Source organism: Vombatus ursinus, unplaced genomic scaffold (genome assembly GCF_900497805.2).
Source record: "Vombatus ursinus unplaced genomic scaffold, bare-nosed wombat genome assembly UNPS02014781.1, whole genome shotgun sequence".
Taxonomy (NCBI): domain Eukaryota; kingdom Metazoa; phylum Chordata; class Mammalia; order Diprotodontia; family Vombatidae; genus Vombatus; species Vombatus ursinus.
In genome coordinates, this window is record NW_020954559.1 from 38,265,445 (window position 1) to 38,290,110 (window position 24,666).

The 24,666-nt window shown below is 37.6% G+C and overlaps 1 protein-coding gene across 8 annotated transcripts in view; it reads left to right on the top strand.

Annotated features, from left to right (window-relative positions):
* The window catches only part of LOC114046236 (guanine nucleotide exchange factor DBS-like), a 366,695-nt gene that overhangs the window by 206,967 nt on the left and 135,062 nt on the right, over nucleotides 1-24,666 (top strand). For all 8 annotated transcript variants that reach the window (XM_027866491.1, XM_027866492.1, XM_027866485.1 and 5 more), the window contains one exon: nucleotides 23,241-23,324. In XM_027866491.1, the coding sequence (XP_027722292.1) occupies nucleotides 23,241-23,324 (84 nt within the window). The remainder of the gene's footprint in view (nucleotides 1-23,240; nucleotides 23,325-24,666) is intronic.

Genomic DNA, 24,666 nt, shown 5'->3' on the forward strand with positions numbered 1-24,666 from the left:
TCTGGACTGTTGATCCTATGGACCACAACTCCCATAAGTCTATGCAGCCATACTCTGGGGCCTGGGTATAATATAACCTGATGACAGCTTGCTGGTAATGAGTGTTTAAGCGTGGTTGGGATCTTGAACGACAGACACACAATCCAGACCTGTACTTGAAGCTTTAGTTGGTAGGCCCTTCCAGAGTTTGTATATATCCTCCTAGAACCTGTTCTAGCCTGCATGTTCTAGCCTCATCTTGGCATTTGTGTTGTCCTGTCAACACAGGACATTTGTGAAGTTCTCCATGTTTTATTCTATATTAAATATGTTGGAATTAGATTAAATTAGAAAGAACAGAAGTAGATGTTGTTGTTGTTTTTATAATCTCTGACTTTCCCAATATTTTGCTTTAAATGTTCAAACACATGATTAACAATCATCAAATCATAAAGACACTTTATCTTCCATCTCATCTTACATCTGGTAATTAGGTGCCATTTTCCACATCTCTGCCTGAAAGGATTTTAGACGAAGATCTTAAATCATTTCTCCTAGCCAGAAAGAATTATACTGATATCTTAAATCCAGGTTTCTGTTTACAAGCACAATATATTGTGTGCTATTACCTAATATGAGGCAGGATTTGGGGATTTAATAGATCTTAAATAATAGTGATGCTATTTGCATAAAAACAAGTGCATTTTGAATGTATCTCACTGCGTTCACCCTAAATATTCTTAAAAATGTATTGTCTTCAAAATATCATTTGCTAGATGCCTCCGCCTTGACATCAGAAAGTAATTTTAATAAAGGAGTGAAAAAAAAAATCAGAGCTGCCCTGAAACCATTCTTACTTCTAGGAAGTTGATGATATTGATAGTATCTCAGGAAACTGATGATGTCCCAAGCTTAACACTTTGCCTGGCAAATGATAGGCACCTAATGATTCCTAATTGTCAATAAGCATCTATTAAGAACCTAAATGCTAATGGCTGGGGATGCCAAGAAAAACAAAAGCCAGTCCTTGCTCATTAGCCAATGGGGAAGACAACATGCAAACAACTACGTACAGAATAAATAGGAAATGATCAACAGAGAGAAAGTGTTAAATTAAGAGCAATCTTTGGCCTGGTTCCACTGGTAGCTAGACATGAACTGGAAATTAAAATAACCAAGAGCTTTTGGGAATGTGGTGTGTTACTGGGGAAAGAGATTAGCAAAGTCCTTTCTTTGTGTCCCCTGTTGCCAGTATATTCTGGGTCATCCTCTGCCAAAAGGTCAAGTTTTGCCCTATGACCTTGGGCTAATTATTACATCAGCTCTCAGATTTCTAGCACAGTCACTGATTAAGTAGAAATGAATGGCTTCTATCCATTCTGTCTCACACTAATGTTGGTCCAATGTTCTTTGAAAAAACCTGATGGTCCTTGCACCACAATATTCAGAGAGGGAAAACATAGCAATGACTGCTAAAAAAAGAAAAGGAAACATTCTCAACAAAGATAAGCGGGAAGAAAGACAAGTTCAATAACATTTAAGATGGAGAAGACTAGGTAAAGTTATTCCTTAGTGATGCATATTTTTAATAATCAGCTTTCCATTGGTATTCTAAGGTTAAAAAAAAAACCCAACACTTAACTCCCAAAACCCTGTGAAGTAGGTTAGTCCAAGTATTATCCCTGTTGTATACATGAGGAAAAGGAAAGTTAAAACACTTGAAGGGCAGGAGTGACCGAGGATATTGGGTCACAATTCAGTTTTCTGAATGATCCTATAACTCTCCTGAGCCTTGAACTTGAGAATCACTTAGATTTCCCCTAGAAGAATGAACCCTTGGAGCTTGAGGACCAGTCACTCTTATCCCAAGGAGAAAATGAAGTGAGCATAGACTCTCTTATTCTACATGGATGGCCATGGTTTTTAAATTTTTTTTTATTTGTATTGGTAGTTACTTCAGTGGTTGTTTCTGTTGCTTTTGAAGTAGAAACACTTGCATAATTGTATGAGAAATTATTTCATTTTTATTAAAAGGAGTTTTTATCTTAGATTATTTTCTTCTTCTCTCAGGATTTGTATTTTAATATTTATTGATTTTTTTTCTTTTTAGCCTGAGATTAATTTAGCCCAATACTGGCTACTTTTGAGGAAGTTATTGCTTATTGGTTTTTCTATTAATCTTAGTTTTGCATTTTATTGAATTTTCTTCTAATTTTTGATATGCAATTTGGTTTCTAGAATAATTTCTTGTTTTCATCCCTCACTGACATCATTTGAATTTTCTTTTTGTTACAAATGCTTTTATTTTGTTTTTGCTTTTCTTTTCTTGGGAATAATTCTATTTGGGCTTCAAATTTATATTTGAATTTTGCTTTTGAATACTAATGCTTGTTATTTGGTTATGCCAATGACAATGGCAGCTGTTTTATGACTGCCATTTTAATCTAGCTGTTTATTTGCATGCCTTGCTGCAAATTTGCATTGCTGTAATGTAATCAAAATTTTGGGTCATTTGGGTTTGGTTAAATACTGACATTATGGACCAAAATTGTAAAGATAATAATGTATAATATAAAAATGACTGTCTATTTATAAAGGTTTTATAAGGGATTACTGATATGTGGAACAGATATATAGGGAAGATAACGTTTTAACATTCCTATCAGAGTAAGTGAGTTTAGAGGGAAAAAACTTTTTTTTTCAAGTAAGGTCAAGAGAAGGCCCTAGATATGTTCTGGGAATTACTATGACATTCGACTATTCATTGAAAACATCCAGATGGGGATTATTTGGAATATGATGTACAATCCTTCATTTGAGGGGAACATTTAATATGATAAACTTGTAGTATTAATGATAGGAAATAATGAATCAACACAGTGATTAAGGTTCAGGTTAGAAAAGCATAAAGATTTTTACCTAAAAAGAATGATACACCAAGACAAGTACTAGTAGAAATGTCCACTGATAGATGAATGAATCTGAGTTCACATACCCTAGGCCAAGGTTGTTGATTACCAATGCCTAGATGTCCAGAGAGGGGTAGCTTCCTGAAGTCAGATGGTAGTGCAGTGTTAGGGGGAAGATGAGCCAAAGCTAGGCCAACTAAGTTAGTGGGAGATGGGATATCAAGAATTTATGAAAGGAATTGAAAGGGTAAGACCAGTTCCTCCGAGTGATACATAGACACCATTTCAATGTAATATGGGAGACAGAGTCCCATGATGAACCAGAAAAGCCTTACTCGATGGCAAGTATAGAATAAATATGGCAGAGAAATACCACTGGCTAAAGCTGGGGAACTTTGTCAGAAAGGGAGTCATGCCTTCCTGGTGAAACAAGCATGGGAAATTTGGATTACAGAGCTATACACCAGTGGCACTGGAGAATAGAATCTCTTCGGCACAGAGAAGAGGGACATGCTGATTGAGAACCTCATTGGAAACATTTATGAACCAATGGGTTTCTTGATGGATGCTAAACCAGATAGGATGTAGCAAATTTGTTTATGAAAATCAAAAAAACCTTTTGGGGGTGGTAAAACACAAAAGCAAGCATGGTCTGCATTTGAAGCATCTATCTTTTATCCAGAGGGGAGAAGCAAATTGACTTTGTAATTCATGTGCGCACACAAGATAGATGCTGAGGAGAATAGAAAGAAGTTACTCCTCTGCCAACCACATGCTTCACAGCCTAGCTGAGAGGGGAGAATCCAATACAGATCTTATTCTTCCTCCAATTAGGCTGCTGCTCCAATCAAGTTGCTTCAGTCTTGCCTACAGTGGATGATAAGGCTGGTTTGGAGGTAGGGGAAAGGCGTTTTTTTCCCTCATTCTTTTAAATGGTCTCTGCCCTTGCTTCTTAGCATCCATGGCTGCTGTTTCTTTCTTTCTTTCTTTCTTTTCATTAATTTATTTTGATTTTGATTTAATTTATTTAATTTCCATAAGCTTTTGGGTTTTAAATTTTTCTTCCTCTCCCTCCCCACCTCCCTTCACAAGACGGCATGCCATCTGATATAAGCTCTACATATACATTCCTATTAAACATATTTTACATTAGTCATGTGTAAGGAAGAATTAGAACCAATAGGAGGAACCACAAGAAAGAGGAAACAAAACAAAACAGAAGGGAAAAAAGAGCAAATAGTACGCTTTGCTCTTCATTCAAACTCCATAGTTCTTTGGCTGTGGATAGCATTTTCCATCATGAGATTTTTGGAGATGTCTTAGATCCTTATATTGCTGAGAGGGGCTAAGTCTATCAAAGTTAGTAATCATACAACATGGCTGTTACTGTGTACAATATTCTCCTGGTTCTGCTCACTTCACTCAGCATCAGCCCATACAAGTCTTTCCAGGTTTTTCTGAAGTCTGTCTGCTCATCATTTCTTATAGCAAATAGTATTCCATTACATATATATGCCACAACTTGTTCAGCCATTCCCCAATTGGTGGGCATCCCCTCAATTTCCAATTCTTTGCTACCACAGAAAGAGCTGCTATAAATATTTTTGTACATGTGGGTCATTTTCCTATTCTTATGATCTCTTTGGGATACAGCCCTAGAAGTGCTATTGCTGGGTCAAAGGGTATATACACATTTTTATAGCCCTTTGGGCATAGTTCCAAATTGCTCTCCAAAATGGTTGGATCAGTTCACAACTCCACCAACAATGGATGCATTAGTGTTCCAATTTTCCCACATCTTCTGTACCATTTATCATTTTTCCTGTTTTGTCATGTTGGCCAACCTGATAGGTGTGATGTGGTACCTCAGAGTTGTTCTGATTTGCATTTCTCTAATAAATAGTGATTTAGAGCACTTTTTCATATGACTATAGATGGCTTTAATTTCTTCATCTGAAAACTGTCTGTTCATATTCTTTGACCATTTAACATTTGGGAAACGATTTGTATTCTTATAAATTTGACTTAGTTCTCTATATATTTTAGAAATGAGGTCCTTGTCAGAGATACCGGTTGTAAAAATTCTTTCCCAGTTTTCTACTTCCCACCTAATCTTGGTTGCATTGGCTTTGTGCGAAAACTTTTCAATTTAATGTAATCAAAATTATCCATTTTGCATTTCATAATGTTCTCTATCTCCTGTTTGGTCATAAATTCTTCTGTATTCTATAAATCTGACAGGTAAACTATTCCTTGCTCTTCCAGTTTGCTTATAGTATCAGCCTTTATATCTAAATCATTAAACCATTTTGACTTTATTTTGGTATATGGTGTGAGATTTTGGTCTATGCCTAGTTTCTGCCATACTCTTTTTCAGTTTTCCCAGAAGTTTTTGTCAAATAGTGAATTCTTAACCAGAAACTGGGGTCTTTGGGTTTATCAAACAGTAGATTACTATAGTCATTGACTACTGTGTCTTGTGTGCCCAACCTATTCCAGTGATCCACCACTCTATTTCTTAGCCAGTACCAAGTAGTTTTAATGATTGCTGCTTTATAATATAATTTAAGATCTGGAAGGGCTAGGCTACCTTCCCCTGCATTTCTTTTCATTAATTTCCTTGATATTGTGGACCTTTTGTTCTTCCAAATGAATCTTGTTATTATTTTTCTACCTCTATAAAATAATTTTTTGGTAGTTTGATTGGTATGGCACTGAATAAATCAGCTTAGGTAGAATTGTCATTTTTAGTATATTAGCTCAGCCTACCCATGAGCAACTGATGTTTTTTCCAATTATTTAGATCTGATTTTATTTGTATGAGAAGTGTTTTGTAATTGTGTTCATATAGTTCCTGGGTTTGTTTCAGTAAGTAGACACCTAAATATTTTATAATGTCTACAATAACTTTAAATGGAATTTCTCTTTCTATCTCTTATTGTTGGACTTTGTTGGTAATATATAGAAATGTCAATGATTTATATAGGTTGGCTGCTGTTTCTCAGCAATGTTGCTCTTCTGATACCCGAAACATCTCATCCCATGTCCACTAAACCCTAGACCCTCTCCTCCATGGACCTATCTCATTTACCTGTGGAAGCTTGTTGAATTATTAATATCATTTTCCTAATATTATTTCCTTATTATTATTATCCTTAGTATATTATCATATACTAAGACCAGATTTCCATAGTAGGGGGCTAGGGAAATTTTTTTTTCTGGTAGGGAAAGAGTTAATCAAATAAATATACCAATATTCCTGACGCTTAGATATAAAGCAAGAGTGTTTTGTCCCAGGAAGTAATGAGTTCCCTGTCACTTGCTATCCTTCAGTACGACTTCAGATCACAATTTGTCCAGGATAGATTGTGTTGTAGTGAGGAGACCCAAGCTTTAGAGAGAGAGATTGGATTTCCAACTTCCATTCCTGCTCTAAGATTGTCCCATTCCACCTAACCACCTAGAATGAAAAACATACATGATGGTGACAATTTCTGTCCATGACATGTCCTTTGGCATTAGAGACCAAATCTTAGGGTTATCTTTTAGAATTCACTTTGGCTAATATTATATTCTTCTTCCAAATAGATTTTCTCACTGAAAATTTCAGGATCTGCTCTTCCTCTGATACATAACACCAAGTTCATTAACAACACCAACTTCCTGCGTTTCCTCTGCTACAACCCAAAAGAGCTTCCTCTGTTATCTGTACACAGAGAGAAAATAATTGCAAAGGAAAAACATGTCTAAAACAGGATTTGAAAGTAAATAGCTTCTGAAATGAAAATTCAAGAAGATTATTTACTAATGTCAAGTGTTTGGGGAGAGAAAAGATGTCTATGTAATGATGAGTTTAGGTAAAGGGACTATTATTGCTGAATAGAGGATGAATCTCTATTACCTGTACAAAAGAGGGGAAAATGAGCAGAAGCACTCTCCTGAGATCCCTATAACTCTTAGCCGATCATATAGATATATATGTGTGTGTGTGTGTGTGTGTGTGTGTGTGTGTGTGTGTGTGTGTGTGTATATATATATATATATGAAATGTGATTGCCACTCCATTGCTCAACATAGCTAGCCACAGGTAAAAAATTGTGAAGCAAGCAGAGACCTAGATATTTCCATTTTCTGCAACTTTCTTAATCTACATACCTTCTCCTCTAGCAGTATCCAGAGACCTCTTGCTCTGGTACCCCCTACTTAGGCCTCACCTCCCCAGACACTCCCATTCCATTGGCCCATTTCTGACTTACTACCTCTGAATAAGATATACCTGTCCTGCTCTATCCTATCTTCTCTACTACTGCTATATTTGCTCACTAACAACATCACCCAATACATATTTTTCCACTGTAGTGAGAAAAGTTTGTTTGCTGTCCTTACCTCCCCCTAGGGCCCCCCTATTCCAGGTTTTTGTTCTTAATGTTCATTGTGCTTCCTACCTGACTCCATCTTCTTAGATCCTCTCTATATGTGCCACAAAATCCTCAAATTTCCTAGGTTTTCAGAATTTTTTTTCATGTTAAGCTATTGTTTTATGTGTTATAATTGATAGAGAACCAGCCTTGAAGCCAAGAAGATCTAGTTTCAAATCTTGTCTATGACACGGACTGATTGTGTGACTGTAGGCAAATCATTTAACCTCTAAGTGCTCCAGGCAGCTTAAGACTATAAATTTCAGAGGAGGTGCCATCCTGCATTGGGTTGTTTTTTTTTTTTCAATTTATGGAATAAAACAAGCATTTCCGTAACAGTATAATAAAAAAAAAAGATAATTACACACGAAACTGCAAATTTATTATACATGACTTGCTATTCCTTTTAAATATATCCTAAAATGTAAATTTATTTTTTTCTTTTTTCTTTTCCCTCCTCCCCTCAGATGGCTACCGTTAGACATTCTGCCTTGATTGGTAAAGGGAGTTTCCTTACCCTGGAGCTTCCCCATACCAATGAAACCCACAGCTCTCCCGCCTATTCCTATTGTTTTATAATCCTTAATTGCTCACTGCATTGATTTTTAAAACTGGACTCTAAGGCAACTAGGTAGCATAGGATAGAAAGCTGCAGTGGATAGAACACCAGCCCTGGAGTCAGGAGGACCTGAGTTCAAATCTAGCCTCAGATACTTACTAGATGTGTGATGCTGGGCAAGTCACTTAACCCCAATTGCCTGAACCCTACCATAAACTGTAGGTTTAAAAAATATCAGTAGGAAAAATGTTTAAAGGAAGTTGGTGGTTTTGGAGGGTTTTTTTTTTTTGAGGATAAATCTTTTTTAGGTAAGGATTTATATTTGAACCTCTCTTCCAAAATTTAATTTCATCCTCGTATATATGTATTGTAGCACTTCTGACCCGTCCTTTAGGACCCTGTTCAAACCCTCCCTTCTTCCTGCATCCTTCTCTGATTCCTCCAGCACTGTTTCCTGAGTTCTGATTCAATGACTGTTGAGTATCACAACCTAGAATTTGTTCTCCATTCTTTTCATGAACTTAAATGTGAGTTCCCTTCTTGTCTGCCAACTCCTTCAGGACAAGTATGCTCCGCCTTGCTCCTCTCACACCCCCTACACTTGTATGGTATATAGCAGATGCTCAAACAATAATTCCTTGAGGGCCTTACTCCACTTTAGCTAATCTGCAAATTAAACTAACTTGTGTTCATTTTTCACTGGGTGGAACGGGAAATTGGACCTCCTTTAGATAGCACATTATCTTATAAAGATATCTTTTAGAAGCAATGCCTTTGATTGGAGCATTGTACATTCTGTATACTTAATAACCCAGATCCTATGTCTTGAGATTACATGTAGGCAGTTCTGTCATCCATTAGTCCTAGATCAATTACCTTTGTGTCACAGGTGGTTTTTACCACATTTTTTTTTACAAAGAACACTTGCCTAAAATAGATTGTCTTTACAGGGGAGAAACAACTAATCACAAAATTGCTTGTGTTACACTTTCCTTATTTTGCCACATGCCATGTTTTTTTCCTATAAATTTAGATTGGCATAATTTTTTATCTAATTTACTTAAGCTCCATTCTTACATTAATCATCTTGTTATGGTTGAATGTATTAAAGAGTATTCTTTTGAATAAGAAAAAAAAAAGCAATGCATTCTAACCTCTGGATCCTAACAGTTGCAATTTAAGTGTGGCAGACTGGTGCATTTGGGATAGACAGGCCCCTTCCATCAACCTCTCACATCACTCTGGGAGGGCAGCCACCTACTCCCACCTATAGGTAAAGTCTGATTTGAGAGAGTAGGGATAAACACTAATGGGAAGCTCATGTTTTATGGCTTTGCCAGGAGGCATCAGAGAAGAATTCTCAGCAAGGGTGACACCAAGGTTATAGACAGTAGAGATATATGAGAGGTCAAGGTTGAAAATAATGCATGAGATGGAAAAGTATTTCATGAATCCCCTCTTGCCTTAAAGCACTTTAGACTTTGATGCATTAAGTTGAAAGAAGGCACATATTTAACCTCTGTCACTGGAAGCCTATTATTTATAGAGTTGTTTTAGTTATTCGGCCATACAGAAGTGATAGTATTTGAAGGATTCTGTTAAATCCAGAAATGGAATACTCAATAGCATCATCTACTACTGGTTTTCTTCCAGGTGAGGAGTATTTTTATGGTTTGGGTCTATGAGTCTGAGATTAATTTGATTGAAGAAAAAATGAATATTTCTCAGAAGAGCACAGGGATTTCATTTTCCAGGTGGTAAGACGTACTAGAGTCATCTGAGATACTATCTTTACCATTTGTTTTCTTGTGATAGTTCTTGTCAATCAATTATATGGTCAAGGGGAAGGGAGTCATCTGTGTGTCAACCTGAAAGAACTTTGTCCTTGAAAAACAAACAAACAAAAAAAAGAACAGGAATATACAAAATTTGGTGAAGGTTTTTTTTAAAATTAAAAATAACATTTATTTGACTGCTTTGAGTCATTTACAGAAGGGAGGAATTAGATTTATCAGGTGATGAGTACATGTGCCAATCTATTAACAAAAGGTATAATGAGAAGGGGCCTCTTTTTGAGTCCAGTACCCTCATGCACATGAGGGAGCTTGGGCACAGGATGGTTAAGTGACTTACCCAGCATCATGCAGCTAGTAAGTGTTGGAGGCAGATTTGAACCTGGTCTTCACGGTTCCATACCATCTACCTATCTACCACACCATGCCACGGTTTTGTTTTTGTTTTTAGTAAAATCAATAAATAGTCATTTAAATTTTCCAGACCATTTAGAAAATAATCTTTTCCCTACAGATATGCTCTGAGGACTAAATATTGGAAACAAACTGCTTTTATTTTGCTATTGCTCCCATACTATATCTCTCTCTCAATGGATAAGCAACAGACTTAAAAATTTAAGGAATTGAAATCCTAATTTTGGGCATTCAGTCTATAACTCTCAGGAAGTGTCCAGTTTCTCTGTAATGAAACACTTTTTTTTTTTTAGCACATGATTATTTAAAAGTAGTGGATATGGGTGGTGCAGTGGATATAGTGCTGGGCCTGGAGTCAAGAAGGCTCATCTTTATGACTTCAGACAGTTATTAGCTGTGTAACCCTGGGCAAGTCACTTAACCCTGTTTGCCTCAGTTTCCTCATCTGTCAAATGAGCTGGAGAAGGAAATGACAAACCACTCCAGTATCTTTGCCAAGAAAACCCTAAATGGAGTCAAGAAGAGTTGGATGTGACTGAAAAATGACTGAACAACAATAACAAGGAAGAAAAGGAGAGGCATCTGACAGCGGTGTAATTACCTATAGAATTCTCCAAACCCAAATTTTAAAAGCATATGCAACATTTCAAAATAAAGTACAGAATAGCTTAAAGACCAGCCACTTTTAGTCAATTTCCAGCAAAATTCCAGAACTCAGAAAGTCATAGAATTGATACTAGTCCCAGGTCCTCAATACTATCACAACCTCTTACCTTATCTCTCCCCACTCCAGTCAGTCCTACCATACATTATAAACAGATTCATCTTTTTTAAAAATGCCATCCACAGTTTGGCCCCACCCTTCCTATCCAACCTTATTTCACCTGTTCAAAGCCTTCATGGTAAAGTTCACATGCCACTTTCTTTATCTCTTCTCTTAGACCTTTTCTCTGAACTCCTATGGCATTTCTTGTCTGTATCATTGATCTTGTCATCGCATTTCATAGCAATTGAGAAGTCGCATGTATATTTCCTGTCTTATACAGACAATATTGCAAATACCTGTAGACAGCAAATCTTATATATCTCATCTCTTATGTCTTTGCTATCCTTCTGAGAATAGATGAACATAGGAGCTCAAAAAGGAGTTGTTGAATGAATGAATTTAATATAAAAAAGACTGGAGAAGAAAAAAATTTCAAGTACTTTTTAGAATTCATGGAATATTCATGTACAGTTAATTCCTGACTTTTAAAACTTATGAATAATACCATATATGTACTGACAGCAGGAAGTTCACCCCTCTATCCTTCATGGGAACAACTATCTATTGTTTTTCAATTTCAACTTATTAGACAGTGATTAGTCTAGAGCATTGACCTGTTCTTATGTTGAGATAGAAATGGAACAAGCTATTGGTGGGTGCCAGGTGGGTGTTTACCCCTGGCTTCACTACCCCCTCACAATCCTCAGCCTCCAGTGTGGGAGGTCTTAATGGGGAGGAACCTTTCTGTTCCTGGCCTCTGCTATTGGAGATCTGAACATATGTTCCCATGGATAGGTTATGTAGTAGCTGAATGTTGTTCAAATATTCCTAACTTGACAAGTGTCAGCAATTACATGGTTTCAGGACTATACTTTGGGTATATTATGTTTTAAATAAACTTTTGTGCCCTGGTCTGGGGCATCTAACCACAAAGTAGGAAGTTGCTCTATGGTGCATTATAAGTTCCAAATGACTGATCTACAAACAAACTTTTGGAATCTAACCCATTTGTAAACTTTGAAACTCCATGCAAACAAAAGTTACTATTATTTTTGTATGTGACTTCCTACATTGATTTCCAAATTAAGGATTTGGATGACTTGATCCATACTTTTTGGCTATCATGGGATGTTTACATTTTGGAAACTGAAAAGAAATAGGAAAACTGGATTTTAAAAAAAGATTTTAAAAACTAGTATGTAGTTTTTTTTTCTGTCCTATAATTTGATAGCTTAAAGATATCAATGACAAAACATCAGAAGAAACTTAGATGTTAAATCCCTCAGCTTTTGTTTTTCAAAGAGGAGGATAGAGGAATGACTGCCACTTTGCAGGCTTAATTTTCCTCACTCTAAAATGGGAGGTTATTGTTAAATTCATAATTTTAAAAATGGGGAAAAAATGAAGGCACAGAATTAAATGATCCCTAAGGTTCCTGTCAGTTCTAAAATGCTGTGAACCTCTTTTCCTATAATCTGAACTAAAGAAAATTGACTAAAATACCTTAATCACTGAGCAATGTGGCTGTTCTAGAAGAGCCTTAATTAGAAGAATGTTATTCCTTGTCACCTGATAGGAAAAATCATTTTATTGTTGTTTGGTCATTTTTCAGTCACATCCAACTCTTCTTGACTCCATTTAGGATTTTCTTGGCAAAGATACTGTAGTGGTTTGCCATTTCCTTCTCCAGCTTATTTTGAGATGAGGAAACTGAGGCAAACAGGATTAAGTGACTTGCCCAGGGTCACATAGCTAATAAAAGCTCCATTAAGTTGGATTAACAACAGCAGATACCACTTTTTACTTTCAATGGGTCTACTAGACTTTTCTTGGTATTGAAAACAAAACTAAGACCAAAAGTGAGAGTAATTCTGTTGTTAAATCAAAGTTTCAGGCTACTTAAAACTAAGTAAGAAGCATCATCAGCTTAAAATTCTGTAGAAGCTTTTACAAAATAAAGTCCAATTTTATAACCTTGCAAGAAAAAAAAACTAGATAGAAGACTAAAAACTAGATTTAAAACAAAGAGTTGAGGGGAAAATATGATGAAATAATGCTGTTTTAAACATTGACACAATGGAACAGATTATGGAAAAAGGGATAATAGAATTCAGTTTTGGCTTTGGTTTATTGGCTTGATGTAAAAAAATGTAGGTTCATGATTGAAGAATCATCTGGTTCATCCCTATGAATCCAAACGTATATAAAACACAGCCTTCTAATTAAATACTACGGGAATGATAGATTTCTTCTGTTTTTTATTGTTTTCCATTATTGTAATGCACAAAATTTGGCTTTAGAAGGCATGCATGAGAAGTGGTGTGGGTCACAGATGTGCATTAAGGAGAAAGAAAGAGAAATGAGATGAACAGGAAGGGTACGGAGTAAATAATAAAGAACAAAACGCTGCTTTGTGTTGCTTACATGTATATGTCACCACAGTTAGATTGTAAACATGTTAAGTGAAAGAGATACTGTCTTCTGCATTTCTGTCTCCTCAGGCACCATGTAGTGGCTTACACATAACCCAGAAAACTCTCAATAAAAGGTTACTTGTTAGTCATTCAATAAGCATTTGCACATAGTAGTTACTTTGCTAAGTGCATTTATATGGGAATGAAAAAAAAATGGCAGAAGACAGCCCCTGCTCCCAAGTAGCTTACAGTACTGATGAATCTATTATTTTCCTTTCTCCCTCTTTGCAAAATTAATATATTTATTTTAAGTGCTTCAGCTATATCTTTAGGCATTATGACTTTCACTGGCATCAGTAGGAATTTGAATAAAGGTCTTTATTCTTGTAAGTGCACTCAAAAGTAATCATAGCCACGTATTCCATAATAAATTTTAAGACTTCGGGATTATGTTGTGAAATTTTTCCTGCCCCTTATGAGTTTTTCATATACTAATAAGTCACGTAAGATCTTAGGATCATACATTCATTTTGAGGCATATGCCCTAAAAGTCACTAAACTGCACATACCCTTTGATCCAACAATACATCTACTAGGCCTATAGCCCAAAATGATCAAAGAAAAAGAAAAGGACCCATATGTACAAAAATATTTATAATGACTCTTTTTGTAGTGGCCAAAACCTGGAAACTAAAGGAGTGCCCATCAGTTGGGCAATGACCAAGCAAATTATGTTATGGTAATGCAATGGAATAATACTATTGTGCTGTAGGAAATGATGAAAAGACTTGTATAAGTCTTTTAACCTGCAAAGACTTGTATGAACCAATGGAGAATGAAGTGAGCAGAACCAGGAGAATCTTTACGTTGTAGAGATAGACTAAAGAGCCCTAATCAGTGTGATGATCAGCTGTGATTCCAGAAAACCGAGGTGAAGCATGCCGTTGGCCTGTTGAAGAGAGATGATGAATGTTGGGTGCAGAAAGAAGCAAATTTTTGAACATGAGAAGTATAGGCATTTGTTTTGCTCAGCTATGCTTATTTGTTACAGGACTTCCATCTTTTTTCTTTTTTCTAATTGTAGGGAAGTGGGAGATAAAGAAAATATATATTTTCATTCATTGGAAAAAATTAAATTAAAAAAGACCATAGGATCATAAACTTAGGGCTGGAGGAAATCTCATAGGGCCATCTAATCCAGCTACCTCCTTTTACACCTGAGGAAACTGAGGTTTGGGAAGGGTTAGGTAGCAAGCATTGGAAGCAGAATTTGAACCCAGATTCTTTCACTCTTGAGCCATTTCTACTTCCACTGTATCATCCCACACCTAAGCTGCCTTTACAAAGTCATTTCCAGTAAAAAAAAAAAAGTGTAGTTTAGGGGCAGCTAGGTGGTGCAATGCATAGAGCACCAGCCCTGAAGTCAGGAGGACCTGAGTTCAAATTTGGCCTCAGACACATAACACTCCCTAGCTGTGTGACTCTGGGCAAGGCACTTAACCCCAATTACCACACACACACACACACACACACACACACAAAGAAAAGTGTAGTTCAGAAAACACCTAACCTTGTGAAAAGTTCTGAAAGAAAAGTAACTACTTCTAGGGGGATTCAGGAAGGAGAATCTTTTAATTGCCAAATGTATTTTCAGCATGTGGTACTTACTAGGTACTAGGTCCTCTCCAAAATAGATCTATTACTCTGTTTCCTTCCCCCACATTTTAAAAATATACCCTCTTCTTCTATCCCACTGTGATGTGAACACGATGAGTTTTCCAGGACAATGCCTAGGAGATGTAAGCTCTGGCTACTCTTCTTCATTTAGGATGACTTGAGTACAAAGTCTGATGACAGATTCCTCATGTGGCCCATTACTGCAGAGCTGGGACTGTGTGCATCTTTAAAAATTGTCTGCTTGAGCACAATCAGCCCTTTTCTTCTACTCTTGAGTCTAAGGGAGTCAGGAAAAAGGCTGCTCCCAAATATGTGGTAGGCCAGTGCTCTTGCCTCCTAACACCTTCCATGTGGTCCCTTTCATCATTTAGGTCATCTGAGCATATGCCAGTCTCCCTTTACATTACTCAAGTTTAGTGCCTTCCTGATGCTTCCTTTTGCACATCATCTATTATAGAATATATCTGAACAAGAGTTCCTTCACATACATATCTGAACAAGAATGACCTTTGAGAGAGGCTATTAACCTGGACAGTAATGATCTTACCCCTAGAATCTCACACAAGACTTTTTTTTTCGTCATCTCAATCATCTGGCATTTATTAATTCCCAGTTATTCCTTTATAGAGGCAGAAACTGTACTTTTAGCTCATTCTACTCTTCATTTTCTACTCTGCCTAGTTTCACCTACATAGAATAGTAGTTGAATAGCTCCCTCATATCTCCCCCCTTCCCCCTTTGAAGCCTCCTTTTGATTTTCCTCCCCATATTAGATTGTAAGCCTTGTGAGGGCATGGATTGTCTTTCTTTTTATTAGTTGTATCTCCAGTACAGTGGCACATAGTAGGTGCTCAATAAATGTTTATTGGAATTGGGCATATGGTGCCGTTGCCATTGTTGTTCAGTTGTATCCTACTCTGTGTGGCTCCTTTTCAGGGGGGATTTTCTTGGCAAAACTACTGGAGTGGTTTGCCATTTCCTTCTCCAGCTCATTTTATAGATGAGGAAACTGAGGTAAACAGGGTTAAGCGACTTTCCCAAGGTCACACAGCTAGTTAAGTGTCTGAGGTCATATTTGATCTCAGAAAGATGAGTCTTTCTGACTCCACACCCGCCTAGCTGCCCATGGTACCTATAAGTCCAATGCAATTCTGTATGTAAAATAAATGTCCTATAGCAATACAACCCTACAACAGCTGTCCAGATAATTACAAAAATTATGCATTCCCCATCTTGGAATCCCTGGTTTCCTTTAAGATTTAGCAAAAGTAACTTCTTCTAAATGAGGCTTTTCCTGGTCCCAACCCAGGTACCAGCATACCCTTTCCCAAAACTATCTTATTTTCATATTTTTTTTACATATATATATTTATATATGCACACACATACACATAACACACATTCATTTTATATATATACACACATACTCATACACAGATATAGACATTCATATATACACACATACACATAAATACATTCCTACACACACACACACACACACACATTCTGCATATGTAGAGTAGCTAGGTGGCAAAGTGGTTAGAGTTCCAGGCCTGAAGTCATGAAGACTTCTCTTCCTGAGTTCAAATCCAGCCTCAGACACTTAGTAGCTGTGTGACCCTGGGCACGTCACTTAACCCTTTTTGCCTCAGTTTCCTTGATGGTAAAATGACCTGGAGAAAGAACTGGCAAATCACTCAGTATCTTTGCCAAGAACCCCAGATGGGGTCCCAAAGAGTCAAACACAACTGAAAAGAACTAAACAACAAAAACAAATTTGTGTAGACTTTTATGTGTACTTGTTGTCTCACCCATTGTCTCCCCTGCTAGAATATAAGCTTCTTGAGGCTAGGGTCTTTGTATATGCTCAGGCTTATCACAGTGCATGCCACATAATAAACGCTTAATAAATGCTTATTGGTTGATATCTATGTAAATTTAAGACATCCTAAGAGCTTACATCAGACAGATCCTTCAAGGACTTGTATAACTAATGCTGTAAACCTCTTTACTTTCCATTTTAACTCTTTTGTTGACAGCTATTTAACTACTGGCTTGCCTGGGAGCATAATGCACTTTGCTACAGGCTTAGTAATTTAGGTGGTTTGATGCTGATTGCTTTAGGTAACATCCTCTTGTTTTGTTTTTCCATTGTTGCCTTTCTCTCCTCAATCTTATCATGAGTCACAATATGACTATTCCTTAATAAAGATGGTAACTCTGAAACTGCTGTAAGGTCTGAGGAATGCTTTCCTTGTTAGTTTGGTCACCATTTTTGCATTCTGGACAAATTTTAAGCTTTTATTTTGTTGTACTTTAGCATTTACTCAATTGGTTTTGAATTTGGCAGTTACTGATTTGTGATGTATTAACAATGTAAAATTATTTCCATCTATGCATATATTTTGGTGTATATAATGCTGCTTGTCTCCAAGTATAAATACTTTGACCAGTCAAACTGCAGATTCCCAGGCAGTTCCACTCAGGTTTTTTTAAGTCTTTTGGCCAACACTAGGCAATAGTACTGGAGGCAACCAGGGCTAATGCTATTTCTATCCACTGGGAGAGACTTTGTCCCTTCCTCCCATCTTCCATTTCCATTTCCATTTCCAGTAGGATCCAGTGTTGCCTGGATTATGGCGCATACCTGTATTTTCTGCTACTTGGGAGGCTGGTGAATCACCTGAGTTTAAGATTTTAAAGGTGTAGTAGTGCTAAAGCTGATCTAGTGTCAGCGCTAAGTCTGGTACCTATATGAAGAGCCCCTTGGAGGTTGCCATGCAGTATAAGGAAGAGGTGAACCAGACCAGGTCAGAAACTTGATGATTGGTAGAGGGAGAGGGTCCCTGAGTGGCCTCTGAATTTCCTGCCTGGGCAAGACCGGGAAACCCAGTCCACAAAAACAAAATCCAACAAAACTATCTTAAGAGTCTAGTGAGTAAGGAGGATAGCACAGCACCTCAGGCAAGGAAGCCCTCCCCCTACAGGTCACCCGACCTTTCAGTTCATACAAAGAACGGGCAACCTCTATCCCCTCTTGAGTTTTCCCCTTTCTCAAATCAGATTTTTTTGTCACAAAATAACTTCCTTGTTTGGAATTCCCCATTAATTTCTGGGCTGAGACAAGAATGTTATTAAATTGATTTATTATCTGTAATGTACTGTATTCTGACACAGAGCCACACTGTGACTGGATGATGTCTTTCTTGAACCCTTTTATTTAATCAGGATGGTGAGGTGACCCCATTTCCTGTTCTCCGACATTTGACATGAGTTCAGTGAGACCCTGGAAATGTGAAAGGGGGGTGGGCTCTGTTACTTGTTATCCAAAGGACCCTTAAATATGTAACCACTGATTTTGTCTTCTTAGCTAACTTGTTGATCCTAACCAGCCTCTTGCTCCCATTTTAAATTCTCATATTTCCAGGGTCTAGTCAGGACCCAGTATAAAGTGAAATCCATTAAGTAGTATCTTAAAAGAGGAAAAATACCTTAAAAACTCAGATTCCTAATTTCTTTCAAACCTACTCAAAATGATTTCTCACTCTAAACTTTGATTTCAAAAACTGAATATGTTGAACCACCATCCTTTTAGTGATATTTGGGTGTTGTTGTTTTATTGTGTTTTTTTTTTAATGTTATTTCAAATTGTTCAATTATTCTCAACTATGGGGCACACAGGAAAGGCGATTTAAATTACAATGATAAATGATAAAAGTTAACCCCTTTAATGTACTTAGCACAGCTTGCTATCACAATAGCACACATGCTATCACATGCCAAAGTAATTATTTTTTTTTAAAAAGTTCATCTTACTGTTGACAGCTCTTTTTGAAAAATGTAAAAATGTCTATAACTGTTTTCAGATTTGGGAGACAGGCAACTAGGTGGTGCAGTGGATAGAGCAGTGGTCCTAGAGTCCAGAAGATCTGAGTTCAAATGTGACTTCAGACACTTACTAGCTGTGTCACCCTGCGAAGGCCATGTAACCCTTGTTTGCCTCAGTTCCTCATCTGTAAAATGGGGACACACTGGAGAAGAAAATGGCAAACCACTCCAGTCATCTATGCCAAGAAAACCCCGTGGACTTTTGGACACAACTGAACAGCAAGAAGTAGCTAACATTTGTGTGGCACTTAACATGTGCCAGGCACTATCTAAGTGTTTTACAAATAGTATCTGATTTTATCATCACAACAATTTCTGGGTGTTATTATTATTTACATTTTACAGATAAAGAAACTGAGGCGATCAGGTTAAATGACTTGCTCAAGGTCATACAGCTAGTAAATAAGGCCATATTTTAATTCTAACACTATTCATTATGCCACCTGGCTATACATGGTTCAAATTATTTGATAAACTAATTTTGCAAAGGGCTGGGTAACAGGCATACTGCATAGCTAAAGGATGAATTAATAGATGCTGGTTTCATTACTGGCTCTAAAACACTCACCATGCAATGGAGCAGCAGCCTTAGTCTAAATACAGTGACCCTTGGAGATGTAGGTATGGGATAGAGGAAAGCAGGTGTTAGGAGTCTAAGAAAGCTGGGTTCAGATGTTCTCCCTGCCATTTCCCATATGTGTGATATTGAGCAGTCAGTTACTTCTCTGAGCCTCAGTTTTCCTAATCTGTAAAATAAGAGGGTTGGACCAAATGACTTCTCAAGTGATTTTAAATCTAAATCCTATTAATAGGAACCAAAAGAAGTCAAATAGTACTTGGCTCAAATATTCTGACTGAAAGAATGGAAAAAAAGGCCTGGGGGGGGGTGCCTTTCAACTTAAAACTAATTATAAAAAATTAAAATTGTTTTTATTATTTTTGTTGTTATAAAGGATAATCTGCTAGGTGAAAGAAAGGGAAAAATTCAGAAATGAAAGTCATTTAAAACAAAAAATAGAATTAAAAAATTTAAATAACATAAAACTTTTTAATGTGCATGTTAGTCTGTGTCTATAAGTACAAATGGAACAAAGTGTTTTGAGAATCATTTACTACAGCATGTGGTTTTGACTGCAGAAATAGTAAAGAGAAATCAGATAGCTTAATCTGATTTCAACCATAAGCTGAACTCAAGAGGACACAGACAATACTTTTTCCATGTTCAACCTACTAATTTTAGGGTCAGGTTTTTGGCTTTTAATGAAGACTTTTGCCCCAGATTTAGGATAGGAATTTCCCCCTCAGAACCTACATTTTCAATCAATCCATAAGCCCTTCCTAGGAATCTATAACATGCCAGGCACTCTGCCAGGCTCTGGGGATCCAAACCCAAAAAAATGAGACTATTGTTGCCCTTGAAGGGCTGAACTTCATGTAAGTGAGTTTGCGTGCTGTGTGATCCCTACAGATCTGACTTTTCTCAAATCCCAGGAGGATGACCTGAAGCTGAATGTGGACAATTGCATATACTGCTAGGGCAGCTAGGTGGCGCAATGAATAGAGTACCAAGCATGGTGTCAGAAAGATTCATCTTCTTGAGTTCAAATGTGCCCTCTGATACTTACTAGCTGTGTGTCCATAGACAAGTCATTTAACCCTGTTTGCCTCAGTTTTCTTATCTACAAAATGACCTGGAGAAGGAAAGGGTAAACCATTCTAGTATCTCTGCCAAGAAAACCCCAAATGGGGTCACAAAGAGTCAGACATCACTGAAATGAGTGAACAACAATATATCCCATATGTCAGTGAGATCCAAACTCAGAAAGAAACAGATCCCTGCTCCTACATATTAAGGGCAGGTAAGTGGCCCAGTGGATAGCACACTGGGCTTGGAATCAGGAAGACTCATCCTCTGACGTTAAAATCCCACCTCAGACACTAGCTATGTGAGTGACCCTGGGCAAGTCATTTAACCCTGTTTGCCTTAGTTCTTCATCTGTAACATGAGCTGGAGAAGGAAATGACAAAGCACTCCAGTGTCTTTGTCAAGAAAACCCCAAATGAAGAGTTGGACATGACTGAAAAACAACTGAACAAGTATACAGTTAACCCTTCTACTTCGAGAAGGTCAAGGGAGAGGAGCTCCCACGATATGGAAAATCTGCATAAAATTTTTTGGCCCTCCCTTCATACCAGAGAAGGAGTCTGAATTATTGTGGAATTCAAAGATAAAGTATATTGATATTACACAATACTATACATATATTTTATGCATTTCTGAGTTTTGAAACCTGGGTCTGCTGACCTTCATGTGTAGTCTGCAGCTTCTGCAAAACTCCCCCAAAATTCCCATTTTATTTATTATGATAACCCATGATATACTGAAACCATGATGGGGAAAAATCAAGGTGTGGAAGGGATTACTGTATACTGCTCACTCAGCAGACACACGGAACTTTGGGTCTCCGGATTTAGGCAGGCAATGGAAGGGAAAGACCATTAAATGAGGGCCCAAAGTAAGAGAACTATTCTTCTACTCTAGCCCAGGTGTTCTTAACTTTTTTTGTGCTATGGACCCCTTGGGCTCTCTGGTGAAGCTGTAGATCCTTCCTCAGAATAATGTTTTTAAACACATAATACATCTGGGATTGCAAAGGAAACCAATTATATTGACATAAAATTATCAATGTATTGAAAAAAAATTCTAAGACCCTCTGAAATAGATCCACAGACCTTAGGAGTCTTCTGAAACTAGGTTAAAAACCCCTGCTCTAGACTCTAATTCTATATTTCCCAGAAGAGATCCTAAATCCAACTTTTGCAGTTTTGCTGGGCAAACCCAATGAAGAATTCTCAATTCCTTGACCATAAACTTTGAATTCATAGGGTTAGCATTCTAGAGCTGGGAGGGACCTCAGAAGCTGTCTCGTTTTGCACATGTGAAACCCAGGGACACCATACTTGCATCTGCCATTGTATTTAGACTAAGCTGACTTGCCCATAGTCACATAGATCCTTGGACTCCAGAGCCACTTAGCCTGGGTCAATATTTTTTCTCTGCCTGCTTAATATTTGGCCATCATTTTTTGGCTGTTATTAATTCACTGGACTCCTACATTTCCAGATTGTGGTAATGAAAGTTTCTGACCTTGAATCATGTGAAAATCATGCCCCTCTCAAAAGACTTTGCGTCTAAGAGCTACAGAAGTAGGGGATCCATAGTCATTGCTCAAAGGAATAGTCTCATTTACTTGTTTTAATGAGTTAGTAAAATTTAGTCACTCTTTCTTCTTCCCTGTGGAAAATAAAATCACTGTCATGGAAATCTGCCTTATAAGATATTATCTATCTTATTAATTTAAACAGTGTTGTGGGGAAGGATCAGACTAACCCCTGACAGCCTCACTTAATCTCAGCTTTGATGTAGCCTGTGGAATTGCTTCACAGTTGGATAAAGGGGAGCTGTTTCTGTGAGGTACTGCTGGAGAAAGTGTGTAATCAGCAATTAAGCAGTTCCCATAGAACCCCCAGCGGCTGAACTTCCTTTCTGATTTCACAGAGAAGGAGGGGTGGGAAGAGAAGGGGGGTTGGAGAATAAGAGAGAGGGCGTAGAGATAGGAGAGAGGGGGAGAGAACAAAATAGAGGGGATAGAGAATAAGAGGGGATAGAAGAGGGGGAGAACAGGAGAAAAGAGTTAGATAATGAGAGAGTGGGGGAGAATAAGTGAGATGGGAAGAGGATAAAAAAGAGGGGAGGGAATAAGAGAGAGGAGAAAGAAAATAAGATAGGAAAGAATAAGAGAGGGGGAGAGAATAAAAGAGGGAGGAGGGAATAAGAAAAGGGGAGATAATAAGGGGGGAGAGAAGGAGAGAGAAGGGGGTAGAGAATAAGAGATGGGGAAGAATAAGAAGGAAGGGGACAGAATAAGAGAGAGAGGAGAAAGGATGAGACAGAAGAGCATAGAGACTGAGAGGAAAAAGAATGAGAGAGGGAGGAGAATAAGAGAGGGGAGGTAATAAGAGGGAAGAGAATAAGAGAGGGGAGCAGAGAGAGAGAGAATGAATATGAATGAGAATATATCCTTAAGAAGGCTTTTCTTTTGCTGAGAGATGTAGAGATAAGGGTCCTGACGTTTGAGTCTATGATGGCTACGTCCCTCTTCTTACACATAACCCACGCGGTTATTAAAGGCTTGGGAATATGCCAGGGTCATGGCTTCTGATCATTCAGAGACAAAAGCTTCCCTGAGCTGGAAACTGGAATTCCTTTTTTCCAGACACGTGACAACTCACCCTAAGGTGTTTTTAGACATGCATGGCTCTGTGTGTGGTTGGCTAATCCGGACTTGGCATTTTATAGAGGATGAGGTAAAGTTTTCCATTAAATGACAGTGTGTGTGTGTGTTTTCTCTTTTCTCTTCAGATGAAATCATGCACCAGGATATCACTCCCCTCTGTGCCGCTGATATTGAAGACCAACTGAAAAAGCAGTTTGCTTACCTGTCTGGTAAGTGTGGAAAGCCCACATTAGTAATCCGGTGGCCAAATGGGAGATGGGAGGGAGAGAGAGACAGCCTATTTAGACTGTGAGCTCCGCAAGAGCCTTTCTGTATATCCCTAGAGCTTAACACACTGCCTGCTACATAGTAGGTGCTTAATGAATGCTTATTGATTATTAACTATATCAGGTTAAGATATGTGTACCATTGGTTCTTCCAATTCTAACAACTCAATTTATGAATATTCAATCCCCGTGCCTATTTAATTCCCAATCAATCTATTCTGTATCTATGTAACTAGAATTTGTAGCAATGAAAAATGTACTCATCTTTCACTTCTGAAATTTAAGAAAGGAAGAGATCTTGAAACTTAATTCCATTTTGATTAAGTTCTATTATAGAGACTGGGTAAAAGATGCAAACTCTATTTTGCCAGGAGGGGGATGTGTTGGTTCTGTGTCAAGATGGTAGGAAAAATTTTGCCCAGTTGATTGGTGGCAGTGGGAACAAAACACAGAGTGTGCTTCATAGAATATGCTGTCAAAGTAGAGGGTGATTGGGAAAGGAATAAGCATTTATGTAGTGCCTGCTGTGCTAAGCCCTTTACAAATATCTCATTTGATCCTCAGAACAATCCTATGATGTGGCCTTTGTTATCCCCATTTTATAGTTAAGGAATCTGAGACTTGTTATTGACTTGTCCAGTGTCACACAGGTAGTAAGGGTCTGAGGCTGGATTTGAACTCACATGTTCCTAACTCCAGGCCCAGAGCTCTATCCACTGTCCAGTTGCTTTGAAAAGGAAGAGAAGAGAGACATGGGGTTAAAGTAGTTGTCCAATTCGTTCTTTCAGTTCTGTCTTAATTCAGCTTATGAATGTTAAGTCTCCCTAGCTTTCTTTCTGGCAAGGGGACCCAGATTTATCTGAGCAAGGTCAATGGAATCATACATTGAATAATGCTCAACACTATATAACACTTTGAAGTTTGTGTAGCACTTTGCAAATATTATCTCATTTTATCCTCATAACAACCCTGGGAGATGCATTCTATTCAGTTAGTCAACATGCATTGAGTGTCTGCTATGTGCCAGGGACTGTGCTAAGGAGTAGTAATACAGAGAGAGGCAGAAGACAATCCCTGCTCCCAAGAAGTTCAGAGTTTAATGGGTGAGACAATGTGAAAAGAACTATGCACAAATAACATACAGATAGATAAATTGGAGGTCAGCAATAGAAGGATGGTACTCGTGCTAAGGGGGATTGGGGTGCAATGTATAAAAAGTTCAAGAGATGTAATTTCTGGGTAATTAATCATTTTATTAATTATGGCTAGTGAAATTATAACTAGT